Genomic DNA, 14,338 nt, shown 5'->3' on the forward strand with positions numbered 1-14,338 from the left:
CCTGCTGCGGGTCCAAGTTACAGGAGCACGGTTACTAGGCCAAACAGGAATTCCAATGTGGTGGGCACACACAACGACCCCAAACCAAGTTCCCAGATTCCAAGAAGCCCACTGTTGAGACGGTGGAATCCTCCACACCTCCGAGGCCGCGGCGGAGAGGAAGGAGCACGCACGCGCAGCCCCGCATCTCCCACGTGACTGTACGGGCAGGCAGAGGAAGCGGAAGGCTGACAGAAGGGTAGTCCCGCCCCGGAAGTCCCGCCCATCTCGCATCTGTTCCCGGAAGTGCAGCTACTTGACGCGAGTGTGATGGCTTCAAGGTTACTTCGCGGAGCCGGCGCTCTGGCCGCGCAGGGCCTGAGGGCCTGCGGTCCCAATGGGGTGGCCGCCGTGCGCTCCATGTCTTCTCGAGGTACTCTTCGGGGGGCGCGCCTGGGACCCCAGTCGTTATTCTCCCACGATGGTTGGTGCTGGGACAGCAAAGTAGGGCTGGCGGCGTAGCTCCTCGCGACGCCACTGACCGCTTCAAGGCCCACAGCGCCCCAAGCTCCGCTGGCATCTCCCAGTGATTTCGGGCGATCGCCGCCACTGCCCACCAAACAGACCTGCTGCATAAGAGAACTAACTAGAGAGTGTCGGGTGACCTTGTGGGGACGGGGGCTGGGCCGCCCTTCAAACCTTTGCCTCCCCTAGCCGAATGGACTGATTGATATCCTATTAGATAAATGTCGAAATTTTGGCCTCTGGTTGGAGAAGAAATGCTTCCGCTATGGGGAAGGTGACACTGTGGTCCTTTGGGAACCATGGATATGGTAGCCTTTAAGAGCTTGTGAACCCACAAAAACTTATGCATAAGTTTATGTGTGGCCTTTTCCTCTGATCATTCAGTGTGTATTTATTAAAATCTTGATTATGTCAGTGAATATCATAAATCACGTATCTTCCTTTAGGTGGTATTCCTACTGATGATGAGCAAGCCACTGGGCTGGAGAGGGAGGTGTTGATGGCTGCAAAGAAGGGACTGGTGAGAAACCCCTTTTTTTCCCCTTCTGTCCTCTTTTGGGCTATGGTCTTGAATGGGAACAGACTCCTCTCCTGAGATTATTTGGTTCTAGAAAGGTGACTTGCAGGAAACACTTGACATAATGGGTCTGCTTTTGTTTTTTTTTGTCAGGACCCATACAATATACTTGCCCCAAAGGCAGCTTCAGGCACCAAGGAAGACCCTAACTTAGTACCATCCATCACCAACAAGCGAATTGTGGGTTGCATTTGTAAGTACTTCATCTCTATTTTCTTGTCCATTTAAAAATGCATCCTATTATACAGGATGTCTCTTAGCTGCGTCAGATCTTTTTGTGTGACTGTATGTGTGTTAAGAAGACAGATTTGCAAATAAGTTGTTTTGGAGTTCTGGCTCTCTCAAGCCTCATGCATGAATATATTGTACTTACTGGAAAGGTACAGAAGAGCAACTAGACTTGCTCACTGGAAGTGTGTCATGGAGTAGTATTCACCCAGAGGATACTTATCATTATATGATTTCTGGGCCAGGCACTGTTTTAGGCACTAGGGATATATACCAGTATAGATCCTGCTTTGGGATTCTATGTAGGCAAAGAAATTATTAGAACTTGGTGTCAATTTACTCACAGGTAAACTTGGGGCTTCCATTTCTTCATCTAAAAGATAGGAAAAAAGCTTGAACTGATTTCTTAAGATGTCAGCCACCGTTTTATTTCTGTCTCAGATGTGGTTGATGGATGTTAGAAGTCTCTTTTTTTAGGCTAGGGGACCTTCAACTACCCTTTTCCCTTTCAGGTGAAGAGGACAACAGTGCTGTCATCTGGTTCTGGCTGCACAAAGGCGAGACTCAGCGATGCCCAAATTGTGGAACCCACTACAAGCTGGTTCCTCACCAGTTTGCCCATTGAGCCTCTGTACTCACTCACTCAGAATATGCTGTAAAGTTTCTTCTTTCCAATAAATTCTAGCCATTGCAGTGGCTCCTCCCGTAGGTGACTAGTCTTATTTCTCTTCTGTATTTTTGGGTAGGCATGGGTAGCTTTTATTTTGGGAATAGCCGTTTGTTGTACTACTTTGTCATCCACTTAAAGTGTACCATCAGTGCTCAGTTAATAATAAAAATAGATCGGAGCTGGGCATGTAGCTCAGAGGTAGAGTGTATGCTTAGCATGCCATAGTTCAATCCCCATATTGTGATTGGAATCACCTCATGCAGGGGAAAAGGATGGCCTTTGGAGTCAGGCTGACCACAGGCTGATGACCTCAGCTCTGTCATTGGGCTGTGTCACCATGAACATGTTCTCAGGATGGTTATGTTTGCAAAAAGGTACCTTGTGAGGCGTTAGAAATAATATGTGTAAAGAGCCTGACAGGTAGTACTGGTGGAGTGACCTTTTGAGAAAAACTTTGGTGAGTTTGAATTCTTGAGGGATCTGTTTCAAAGCAAGTTTATGGGAATGACAGCAAAATTCAGAATATGTGACAGTTTCAAAAATCCAATTTCAATTTAGTCCGGTGTGATGGTGTATACCTGTAATCTCAGCAACTTGGGAGGCCGAGGCAGGAGGATTCAGAATTCAAAACCAGTCTCAGCAGATTAGCAAGGTATTTAGCAACTCAGTGAGATGAGACCCTGTCTCTAAATAAAATTTTAAAAAGGGCTGGGGATGTGGCTCAGTGGTTAGGCACCCCTGGATTCAATCCCTAGTACCAAAACAAAACAAGACTGTTTCTTCAAATAAGTTGTGAGGAGTAGAGGGAAGGGGAAATTTGGGAGAACCTATAGAGTGAAACCCATCACAACAGTGTGTGGACCTTGCTTGGGTCTTGATTTTGAAAAAAACAGTTGTGGGGGTTAGATCCAATCTGTTCCCCCGCTGCAAGACCCACTGTATTGGTCCCTGTACCTATCTCCAATGTTTTCTTTGAATAAAGCCCACAGTACCATCTTTTTTTTTTTAATATTTATTTTTTAGTTTTAGGTGGATATTGTATTTATATGGTGCTGAGGATCTAACCCAGTGCCTCAAGCATGCTAGGTGAGCACTCTACCACTGAGCCACAACACCAGCCCCACAGTACCATCTTTAAAAAAGAAAAAAATTCAAGCTGGACATACTGGTACTATAGTCCAGCTACTTGGGCAACTCAGATTAGGGGACCACTTGTGCCCAGAAGTTAGGCCAGCCTGACAACAGCAAGGCTCTGTGTCAACATTGTAAAGGAAAAGATCTGGAATAATTTGAACTCTGGATAATTGGTATTTAGGCATTTATTAAACTTTTTTTTTTTTTTTTTTTTTTGGTACCAGGGATTGAACTCAGCGGCACTTGACCAATGAGCCACATCCCCAGCCCTATTTTGTATTTTTTTTCCTTAAAGACAGGGTTTCACTGACTTGCTTAATGCCTCACCATTGCTGAGGCTGGCGTTGAACATGATGATCCTCTTGCTTTGGCCTCCCTCCTCCTGCTTCAGCCTCCTGAGCCGCCAGGATTACAGGCATGCGCTACTGCGCCCGGCTCCTATTCAAGTTTGGCTAAAAGTTCCAGTCTTTTTTAGCAAAAAGACTCAGTTCAGTGTCACATGTTGCCTTTGGTTGTCAGGTCTAGGATAGTTGTCTTGACTCTGCTGACCTTGTGGCACTGCTAAGAATGACAACTTGGGTTTGTGTTTCCTCATGGTTGGCATCTTGGGTGGGAGTGCCACTGAGGTTGGTGCCCTCTCAGAGGCACTCAGTGCTGAATTAATCCATTGCTGGAGGTTTGTTTCGGTCACCTAGCTAAGCTCTAATGTCTGCCAGGCTTCTCCACTGTGAAGTTGCTCTTTAATAAAAATCTCATAGGCCAGTACTTGGAGATGTCACCACTTCATTCCTATCACACTTTGAATTTATTTATATCAGTATGGCTTCGTTTTATTTTACTGGGTGGATTAATATCTGTGATTCATTTATTTTTTGATTGTTCACTTGTTCCAAATTTGATTGGGGGAACCTCTTCAAACTGGCTTCTAGGGTCTTTTGATATGTCCCTCTCATTCTTCCAGGGCTTATTTTATTTTCTGGCACAAAATGTACTAGGGTTCATCTTCTAGGCTGTTAATAAACCCATGAGGTAGGTGCCATTATTATCACTCCCAGATTAGAGATGGCAAGCCTGGGAAAGCTCAGGATTATGCAGCTAGCAATCTGGGAGACAAGATTGTGAACCCAGGCCATTTAGCTCCAGACCCCAACTCCTTTTGTCCCCTAAGTTTTTATTTTGAAATGATTTCAGACTTACAGAAAAATAGCAAAAGTAACTGCTGTTAGTTTCAAAGAGTTCCTATTCATCCTTCACCAAGTTTTCCCTGTTAGTATTAGCATCAGACAGTTTAAAAAATCAAATTGCAGTATAGTCACTGAAGCTAGGAAACTAATATCGATAGAATACTGTTAACTCATCAAAAAGACCTTTTTCTTGGTACCAGGGATTAAACCCAGGGGTGCTTAACCACTGAGCCACATCTCCAGCCCTTTTTTGTATTTTGTTTAGAGACAGGGTTTCAATTACTTAGGCCCTTGCTAAGTTGCTGAGGCTGGCTTTGAGCTTGTGATCCTCCTGCCTCAGCCTCCCAAGACACTGGGAGTATAGGCGTGTGCCAGTGTGCCCAGTTCTTATTGGGATTTTGCTGGCTTTTTGGAAAATCCTTTTTCCAACCCAGGGTCTCACATTGCACTTGGTCCTTTGTTGTCTTCATGACATTCCTTTTGAACAAGGGGACTGGTCTCTTGGTTTCACTTTGGGGTTGTCTGCTGCTGGCTCCTAGTTCAACTGACATTTTACAAGAACACCACAGGTGAAACTAGGCCTCTTTTAGTGCTTCATCAAGAGATGGTGACTTGTTACTGGAGCTGTAAAGTTTGATCATTTGGTGAAGGTAGTGTCTACTAGGTTTCTCCACCATAAATGACACTCTTTCCTTCTGTATCTCATGAGTAGACACCAATACAATGCAAACACTTTATTTCTCCCCACTAATTTTTCTGTCCTTTCTTGCCTGCAACATTACTACTCTATAATATTTGCCCAATAGTGATTTTATTTCTCCATTATTCCTTCTACATTTCATGGGCATATTTATTTCAGCTTTTTTTTTTTTTTTTTCCCTATCCCAGGGAATTGTGGAATGGCATGTAGAGACCAAGCCCTGATACCTGATGTGCTCATTGCTACTGGAGTGCTGCTGCTTCCAGGCCCTCCCAGCAAACAGTTAAGAAAGGCATGCACATATTCTAACTGTGGTGTGCTCACACATGTGCATTTACCTTAATGTGTATTATATGCAGATGTGTTCCACCCCCAGGTCCTGCAGGGACCAGGGCTATCTGTCCAGGGCTGGCCTGCAGAACCCCTAATGAAGGGCTCCTGGTGTAAATTCTGACACTGATGTGAGTTGAAGGCCCCACAAAATGTGCTACACAGACACCCAGTCCTTCCCTCCTATCTGATCTCAATTCGGTGGCCCTCTCAGCCACCAACCTCAAATGCTCTGGTCAACATCCTCCATGGCTAGCACCCAGGACAAGGTCAACGACCCTTTCCAGGACCTTCACATGCCAGTCCAACCTCCTTTCCAGTTCTGTCTTACTAGAGCCACAGCAGACCCCTTACCCCTTCCTGCTGAGTCATCTCCAGCCCCACGGCCCCAGGCATCTCAGCTCTTGGCTCTGCCTGGAACATTCCCATTGCCTGGCTCACCCCTGTGCCCTTGCAAATAAGTCTGACCCACCTGTTGGGCTGTCCTGTTGGCCCCAAAGGCCTGTATGTGTGTTGGGAAGATAAATCTTGTTTACTGTTGGCCTCAAACACTTGGCACCTTCAGACGTGCCGCAGGTGCTCACGGACTTATCTGAGAGCAGACCTCCATCTGTTGGCCCCACTGCCTGCCTGCGTGCCTCCCAGTCTCCTCTTGTGCAGCCCAGCTCTGCACTCCTGCCGGTCCCTCTGAAAGGCACACACAGGTGCTCAGAGCAGGAGAGGATGCGAGGCACAGGACCCTGTCAAGGGCCTGGAGCCCTGTTCTCTGCCTCCTCTGGTGGGTGAGGAGGCTGTGAGCCTGGGAATCCTGCTGGTGGTGAGAGCCCAGCCTCCTGGGGCCTCCCTGCACCATTGCCCTGCCAACCATGGGAACCCTTGGGCTTCTGGGCCACAGCAGTGCCTGTGTAGTCCCTCTGGTCTCTGCAAGTTCCCAGGGATGGTGAGCAAACAGCAGCACTCAGCCACAAGAACAAAGCCACACACTGGGCCTTAGCCATAATTATTACTATAATGATTTTATAAAATTTTTTTTTTCCAGGCAACTGTGTTAAATTATTGTACAGATCTGGGGAGAGGGAGGTGGGGCCCTGGCCACCATGAAGACCTTTCTTAAGGGAGATGAGAGAAGGAAATGTCCCCCATCCCCTTTGGGTCTGACTCCTGATTAAGTGGCTTTCCTGTGACAAGTGAGGCCATTAACTCTTTCCTGTCCAGGGCACTGGGGCCAAGGAGAGGGAGCAGCAATCAGTGAGGTGCTTACAAGGGGACAGTGTGGCAAACATGAGCCGTGACTGCCCGTAGCTCTGACGGCTCTGACCCTGGGCCACAGCTGCCTGCTGGGGATGGAAGACGGCCTGCTTCTCAGCCCTGCACCAGGCAGTGCCCAGGAGGACGAGGGCAGAGCGTGCAAGGGTTTGGACTGCTCCATTGGGTTGGGGAAAGGAGGTGGCAGGAGACACACTGTTGTGCCTCACTGCACCCAAGGGCTGCTGGCTGTCCCCCCTTCAGCCTGCTTCCCAGGCATCCTAGCACTCTGGCCCTGCATGGGAGCCTGTCAGAGGAAATGGGGCATCTGGGTGTCTGGCACTGGCACTAGGGGAAGCAGCAGCAAGAGTCAGAGCAAGGAACTCCAGGCCTAAATGGCCCTAGCAAGGGGGGCACCCAGAACCACCCAGTGCTGGCTCCTCAGCTGCTCTGTTGCAGCCTGAGACTCCCACCATGCAGCTAAATGTTACTGTGTGTGTAGGGAAGGCTGCAGGAGGCGACGCTGCCCCCCTGCCTCGGGGTTCAGGGCATGCAGGGGACCCTAAGCCTAGAACGTGAGCCCAGACCAAAAGAGTCCAGGGCTCTGGCTCCCCTCCCGTTCTCCTCCAGTTCTTCCACACGCCCCGCCCTCCTGGGGCATCAGAAGGTTTTGCGATGGATAGCACGGGAGCCGTCCTCTTCGTACTCCTTTTTGGACACCCACATCTTCTTAAAAGTGTCCAGTGAGGCCAGGATGGAGCCCCTGTGAGGACACAGGGACGATGTTCTTGTGGATCTGTGGGCTGAGCCAGTCTCCCTCTCTGGGCACTCAGAGCTCCAATCCCCCCACCTCCACCTGGCCTGGGCCAGGGCAGAGCGGACCCTTCCCAAAACTTCCTGTGGGGCCCTGCCTCACCCAATCCACGTGGAGTACAGCCGTTCCTGAGGGGCCGAGATCTAGGGGAGCAAGAAGCTACGTAACTGCCAGGCCCCACCCGGCGCCATCCTTCCTTCCACAGCCAGGCCAATCGACAAGGGTGTGAGGTGGGGGACAGGGGAGGGGGAAGTCAGGAAGGCCGGGCATGAGAGAGTGGGGAGGCGGTCCCAAGCCTGTGCCCAAGGTCGTCTCCACAGCCTCACCTTGATTTTTACATCCTTTGGGGCAAGCTTCTTCACTTCACTCAGTAATCGGTCACCGAAGCCTGTGAACACAGGACTGCTGAGCTTGGGGCCCAGGTCCACCCTCCTTGCCACTGGCTCCCTGTCCAGGCTTCGGGTCCCCCAGCTGCCACCGCCCCTTTCTGTAGTCCTTTCCACAGGTACATTTTTGACCTCATAAATATGTCATCTAGTCACCAGGTAAATAGATTTAATTTGATCTATTGCCCAAAATGGCCACAGCAGTGCCTTGGGACTCTGGGGCAAGAGGGTCCAGCCACCCCTGGGCTCTGGTCTTGCTCCCATCAGTACTGTGCCACCTACCACAGTACCTTTGAAGAGTGTTGAGCCTCCTGAGAGCACGATGTTGGCGAACAGTGTCCGGCGAAGGTCCATGTCCGACTTGTGGATGGCGAAGGCCAGCACCTCGTGGAGCCCCTCACTCTCATCCCCCACCAGGTCCGGCTGGAACAGCAGCTCGGGGGCCCGGAAGCGTGCAGGCCCCACCTTTGGAGCAGAAAGGGTTGGGCAGACAGGCCCCCAGAGAAGCCAGTCTTCCCTTCTTCCAGGCCGGCCTTGGCGGCCACCCAGTACCACCCTTGGCCACTTACATCCAGTGTGCTGCCATCTGGCAAGGTGTACTGCACCTTCTCTGTCTCCAGAGCCTCGTCCTTCTGGGGGTTGATGGACAGGTAGCAGGCACGCTGCAGGGGCAGGGACACAAGCCTCAGAAGGCTGTACCGGGACACCTGCAGCCCAGGGCTTGACCTTGTACTTAGGTCCCATGTCCCCTCCCTAGGCTGTCCCCCTACCCCTCATCACCTCTTTGATAGTCCGGACAACCTCAAACTCAGCTGAGGTATGAAAGTCGGCTCCTTCCTTGCGCAGAAGCAGCCGGAGATAGCGGGAAACGTCACGGCCAGCAATGTCCACCCGCATGATGGAGTGAGGCATGGCAAAGCCCTCATAGATGGGGACAGCATGGGTGACCCCGTCCCCAGAGTCCAAAACCACTCCTGTCGTGCGTCCTGTTGCGTACCTGTTACCAGGTCAGCATCCCCTCACCTCAGCCACTGAGGCATGGGGACCTCCTCACCCCTGGGAGAGACCTTGGGACATCTGTATTGTCTAGTCTGAAAGAGTGGCACAAAGGACTCGCTAAAGGAACAGTCATCAGAGGTGGCAAGGGGTTGTTCCTTCGAGGAAGTCAGACCCCTGCCCACTGCAAGCAGGAGGGTGGCCACGGGAGGAGGGGACCCAGGGGCACTCACAGGCTGAGCACGGCCTGCATGGAGATAAACAGGGCCGGCACATTGAAGGTCTCAAAGAACACCTCCGCCGCCTTCTCCCGGTTCTTACTGGGGTTGAGTGGGGCCTCCGTTAGAAGAACAGGGTGCTGCGAGAGACAGGAGAGTGGTGGCATGCAGAGGACCACAGGTGAGGCCCTAGGGGTCCCGTCCAGATGGTTAGATCCCTGCTTTAAGCGCAGGCGGCTGCAGCCTCCTATTCTTTTTGAGGGCTCCATCCTGTTATCTGCGGGCAGTTACTCTCCCAAGATCTGGCGCTCTCTGGAAAATTCTGCCTGGCTGCCCCTGGCCAAGCAGGCACACACAGACACAGTGACGCGCCAGCAACACTATCAACATGCAGGCAGGAAGGGGGAAGGCCTGACCAGAAAGGAAGCAGAGGGACAGGGCCCAGGAAGCAGGGAACACTGGGAGCCTGGGGCAAGGGCCAGCCACCACACCTCCTCAGAGAAGGTCTGCAGCTGGTCCTTGGAGTAGACGTATTGCCAGATGCGCTCCATGTCATTCCAGTCCCGCACCACGCCATGCTCCATGGGGTAGCGGATGGCCAGCAGCCCCCGGTGCTCCTGGGGGAAGTGGGCGGAAATCTGGAGGTGGCACCAGGCTCTTCCCCAGCAGCTGCTTCCGGCCTCCCTGGAAGCTGCCTCCTTCCTCTGCCTTCCATGGAACCACCCTGCCCACTGGCTGTCCCCTGCTTTGTGGCAGGTTCTGGATGAGGAATATGCTCATCTGTCCAACAGCATCTTGGCTCAGAATTCAGTGAGCTTCAACTGGCTGAGGACCAGAGAAAATGACCCCCTGCCCCCCCAACCCATGCCGCCCCTTCCCCCACACTCACTGCCCACACATTCCCCATGCGCTCTGCCCTGTCTGCTGCCACCTGCCCCACTCCCATCAGCACAGCGCCCCTTGTGGTCACTGGTGCCCACTGCTCCTCCAGGATCCTGGCCCACTTACAGGAGCCCTCAGCTCCCTGCCAGACAGGCTGCTTCCATCTACTCTGTGACATCCCCTCAGAGACACCTGTTCTCACTGAGCACCACTGAGCTTCTCTCACCCATAACTGTGGCTCCTACCAACATCATCTTCTCCAGAACCATGCCCGTACTCCCCAGAGCCTCACACCGTGTCCCCAGCTGCCTACATGGCACCTGCCCAAGATGGGCTTGCTCTTCTTTCCACACCCCTGGCTGGCTCCTCCTGAGATCTGCCTGGGCTGTGATGTGGTGGCTGTGCGGTCCCTAGGTGGTTTTCCCAGGCTAGAGTGTAAAAGGTGGCTCCCGTGGCCTTGGTCAGGGAAATGTTAATTCTGAAGTCACTTTTTAATAATCAGTATTTCCTCTGTAGTTTCCAAAGAGCTTCTAAAAGTCAGGATATGAGGAGGTCTAAACATATCCCCCAGAAGAGACGCCACCACCCCACATCTCACAGAAGGGAGGTACACACACAGCACTTCACAGCTAGAGCCCAAAGGGTCCCAGCACTCCTGTGAGAGAGGACCCTAAACCCAGGGAAAGGCAGGCCCCACAGGTCACCTCTGCTTTTGGTCCGATGAAGAGGTCTCCCTCCAGGGCTCCAGCCATCACCCGCATGTGCTTTGGCCGCCCAACACTGCAAGTACACATGGAATGAGTGAATGGGCAGGGCCAACTGCTGTGTCCAGGAAAACTAAAGTCCAGCGCCAAAGCTCCAGAGTACCCGGATGTGGCCACAGGACACAAGACTGGAAACTAGGGCCTTGGGCTGTGGGACTGTGGAGGGTCTCCCTCCTGGAGACAGCTGAGTGCCTGAACGCCAGGTTCCCTTTATGGACCAGCCATAGCAGAGGGTCAGCCTTCGGCAGGGACGTCTCTCAGCCCACGTTGTTGACTTCAGGGGGCAGGGCTGTCATCACTTTCTACAGATTGAGTGAAGATGGTCCCAGAAAGCTGGGTGGTGGCTCCCTTGGGCACCTCTCACTCATTTGATGTCCCCTTCCTACTGCCTGAGCTTCTGGAACTGAGGTTCAGCTCTTGGAAACTAAGAGCTACTGCTGGATGAGCTACCGCTCTAAAATGTGACCCAAGTTTCCTGGCACCAACAGGAACCTTTCATCACGCCCATAAGTGCCAGCAGGAAAGCTAAAGCCCGCAGGGTTCCTGGCGAGGGCCTGGGGTTCTTGGTGTAGCCTGTGACTTTGGGGGCTTTAGGATCCTGCTCTGTCCTGGCCTTTAGGTCACTAGTTCCAAAGCCTCCAGAATTCTGTGGAGGGAAACGTCCCTGATGGGCTAGAGGGGCCATGCGCTCTAGGTGCCCTCTGGGATAGCATCCCTCCAGGGATGGTCTAGCACCACCTATGGAAAGACCCCTGTGTCCTATGGATGTCCCCAGCACTGTACTGGGAAAGGCCTCTCTTTTTTTTTTTTTAAAGAGAGAATTTTGATATTTATTTTTTAGTTTTTGGCAGACACAACATCTTTGTTTGTATGTGGTGCTGAGGATCAAACCCGGGCCGCACGCATGCCAGGCAAGCACGCTACTGCTTGAGCCACATCCCCAGCCCGGAAAGGCCTCTCTTGACTAAAACAAAACATTTCCTAGGCTAGGTGCCAAAGTTTAATCCCAGTGACTTGGGAGGCTGAGACAGGAGGATCACAAGTTCAAGGTCAGCCTCAGCAATTTAGCAAGGCCCTAAGCAACTCAGCAAGACCCTGGCTCAAAAACAAAATCAAAAGCAAAAATAACATTTCCTAGGATCTGAAAATAAACAAGCCCTGAAGAACACATTGCCAGGGGAACACAGGTAAGGATCCTGGAAGGAGCTAAGCATTCTTGAGGCCCCGGGTTCAACTAAAAGATATAAGAACCACAAAACACTTCAGGGAGGAAGGGCCTGCTGACTCTTTCTACTGCTTTAGTTTGGCTGTCCCCTAGGAGAGAGCTCCCTTTTATTCCTGCTGCCGCAGCCACACCCTGTCCCCAGGGCAATGCTGGCTGCCTCTCTTCCACAATGGCTCAGGGAGACAAAGATGAGAGCCCCCAGAGAGGAAGGGGAACTCAAGGCCCTGTCCCTTCAGAGCTCTCTTGATGTTGTTAACCTCCCAAATCCGGTGTTTTCCCTTGCAAACCGGCAAGAGTTGTCCTCAAAGAACAGAGCCATGACCCAGGGCTGGCGGTCTCCCAGGAAGCACACAGAAGAGGAACAGCTACTGCCCCAGCAACACTTACTAGTTTGGGAAACAGTATTTGGGAATCTGATCTCCAGCGAAGCCAGCCTTGATCACTCCTGAACCCTGCAAGGAAAACAATGTTTAGCTTCTGACATTCACCTTCAGGTGTGGAGAGCTGGCTGTCCCACCAACAGAGGCCAGGGAGGAGACCACCGTTCCTGCTGAGAAAACAGGAACATTTACAATACACCAGTGGTTCAAAACTGGGGGTGATTTTGTATCCCCATGTTGGAACATCTGGCAGTGTATGGTTTCTGAAGGAGGTATACAAGGGAGGGGTTCCGGTGGCACCCAGCGGGAAAGCCAGGGATACTGCTAAACATCCTACAGTGCACAAGCCACAGTCATGAATGACAATGATCCAGACCAGAAGGTCAACTGAGCAAAGCACGGGAAACTAGGCAATGCGTCCTTCTCTGTAAGCTCTCCAGCTGGTTCCTCCCAAAAGACATCTAGAAGCAAACTCTTAGGGCAGTTTTTCCCAACAGCCCCCTTTTCCCTTCCCCAGCAGAAAAGGGGCAGACAGGGCCTGCCAGGGAAGATGACTGGGTGCACAAAAGGACTGGTGCTTTTCCTCAAGTGGCTTCCCATGAGACTCCCAGGAGAACTTGGTCCAGGCACTGCTCCAGCCTGGAAGTTGGACTTACATTTAGTAACCATGCCAGATCTTTTCAACACCTCTTCCCACCCATCTCCACCACAGCCCTCTGGGTGGGCAGCGTAGAAATAGACATCCCCCAGTTATAGAGGAGGGGCTGGACAACCAGAGGGGCCAAGTGGTTGCCCTTGGAACTCATAAGTTTGTTGATAAATTATGTGAATTATTTGCCCACCAAGAAGGGAAGCAGCTGGTCTGAAGCACGTCCCCAATTCCAATTCCAGTCTCAGTGTTCGCTGCCTGCTATGACTCAGGCAAGCCCACATGAGTACTCCAAAAAAGGCGGCCATTCAGGGATCCCACCTGGGTCATGTGGAACAGAGACAGAACCCCAGAAAGAGCAGAGGAGAGTCATTATTATAAACTACAAGGCCTGCACACCAGAAGCATCAGCTAGAGGCACTTGCACAGACCCCAGCCCTTCTCTTCTCCCCATGTCAGGCTCTAAGGCCAGAAATCTTCCTGAAAAGCAAGCCTGAGTGAGCCCCAAGCTGAAGGACAAGGCCACAGGAAGCCAGACATCATCTTTCTCCTGAGGCTTCCAAACAATGACCCCAACCTGCATCTCAGTGCTGAGAAGAGTGGCCTTGAACTCTCTACTGTTCCACAGGCTGTGGAATTTCTGCCCTACCCAGGAGTACTTAAGGAGAGAGGGTCAAAGCCGCCAAGAGACCATCCAGGTGATGGTGGATATGTGGCTGGTGGAGAGTAACTTGCATTTTTTGCTACGGGGTGCAGTCCTCTTGGTAAGTGTTTTAAACATCACCAGGTCAAACCCCTCCAAAAGATGAGGCCAGAAGTGTGCAAAAGGGCAAATGCCAGCCCACCTTCTCAGGTGGCCAGAGCCAGGGCGAAAGGATGAGCAAATGGGGCCGGGGCCCAAACTTGACCAATGATTCTACTCTCAACGGACAGGGTCCGGGATGCGTCCACGGGCCTGATGCATAGGTGCACCCGATGGACGCCTGGCTGTCGCTCCAGCTGTCTCGGACTTCCTGGGTTCCCCAAGGGGGCTCTGCTTCGCGACCGGGATGCTGGTCCAAGGCCAGGGCAAAAGGGCCAGGTGGCCTTTTTACCCAGGCCTTGGAACCGAGCGGCCCTGCAGGGCAGCGAACCTGGGAACGGGCCGAGCCAGGCTGGGGTCCCTCCCCGCACAGCCGCGTGCACCCCCGGGGGCGGGACACCCATCCCCCCCCGCCCCCCCCCCCCCCCCGGCTGCTGAGCCTCACGTTGTCGATGACCACGGGCTGGTTGGCGATGATGTCGTAGGACTCCATGGCCGGGCAGGGCTGGCCCTGCCCAGCAGGAGGGCTGCAGGAGGGACCAGCGGGCGGGCGGGCGGACTGGGACAGCTGGGACTCCAGACGCGATGCCGCGCCCCTCCCCCTAAACGCGCAGCCTACGCGAGCCCCGCGGGGCTTTCAGGAGGGCGGC

General features: G+C 52.4%; 2 protein-coding genes across 3 annotated transcripts; one reads left to right on the forward strand and one right to left on the reverse strand.

Moving 5' to 3' along the window:
- The first annotated feature begins 255 nt into the window (after positions 1–255).
- On the forward strand, positions 256–2,017 carry COX5B (cytochrome c oxidase subunit 5B). Of its 2 annotated transcripts, XM_081264784.1 has the most exons (4): positions 256–412; positions 951–1,024; positions 1,175–1,274; positions 1,822–2,017. In XM_081264784.1, the coding sequence occupies exons 1-4, from the start codon at positions 310–312 to the stop codon at positions 1,932–1,934; spliced, it is 390 nt and encodes a 129-aa protein (XP_081120910.1). In that variant the 5' UTR covers positions 256–309; the 3' UTR covers positions 1,935–2,017. The 2 variants fall into 2 exon arrangements, with proteins under 2 accessions (XP_081120910.1, XP_081120911.1); XM_081264785.1 differs by lacking the exon at positions 1,175–1,274.
- Positions 2,018–6,322: 4,305 nt separating this feature from the next.
- ACTR1B (actin related protein 1B) lies at positions 6,323–14,334 on the reverse strand. Its single transcript, XM_081265402.1, has 11 exons — positions 14,134–14,334; positions 12,245–12,309; positions 10,573–10,648; positions 9,478–9,603; positions 9,002–9,126; positions 8,553–8,769; positions 8,342–8,434; positions 8,063–8,237; positions 7,713–7,774; positions 7,489–7,529; positions 6,323–7,335 (listed from the first exon to the last, which is right to left on the reverse strand). Exons 1-11 carry the CDS (start codon positions 14,179–14,181, stop codon positions 7,233–7,235), a joined length of 1,131 nt encoding a protein of 376 aa, XP_081121528.1. The 5' UTR covers positions 14,182–14,334; the 3' UTR covers positions 6,323–7,232.
- Between the last annotated feature and the right edge of the window lie 4 nt (positions 14,335–14,338).

The sequence above is a fragment of the Spermophilus citellus genome (genome assembly GCF_964194105.1).
Source record: "Spermophilus citellus genome assembly, chromosome: 13".
NCBI lineage: Eukaryota > Metazoa > Chordata > Mammalia > Rodentia > Sciuridae > Spermophilus > Spermophilus citellus.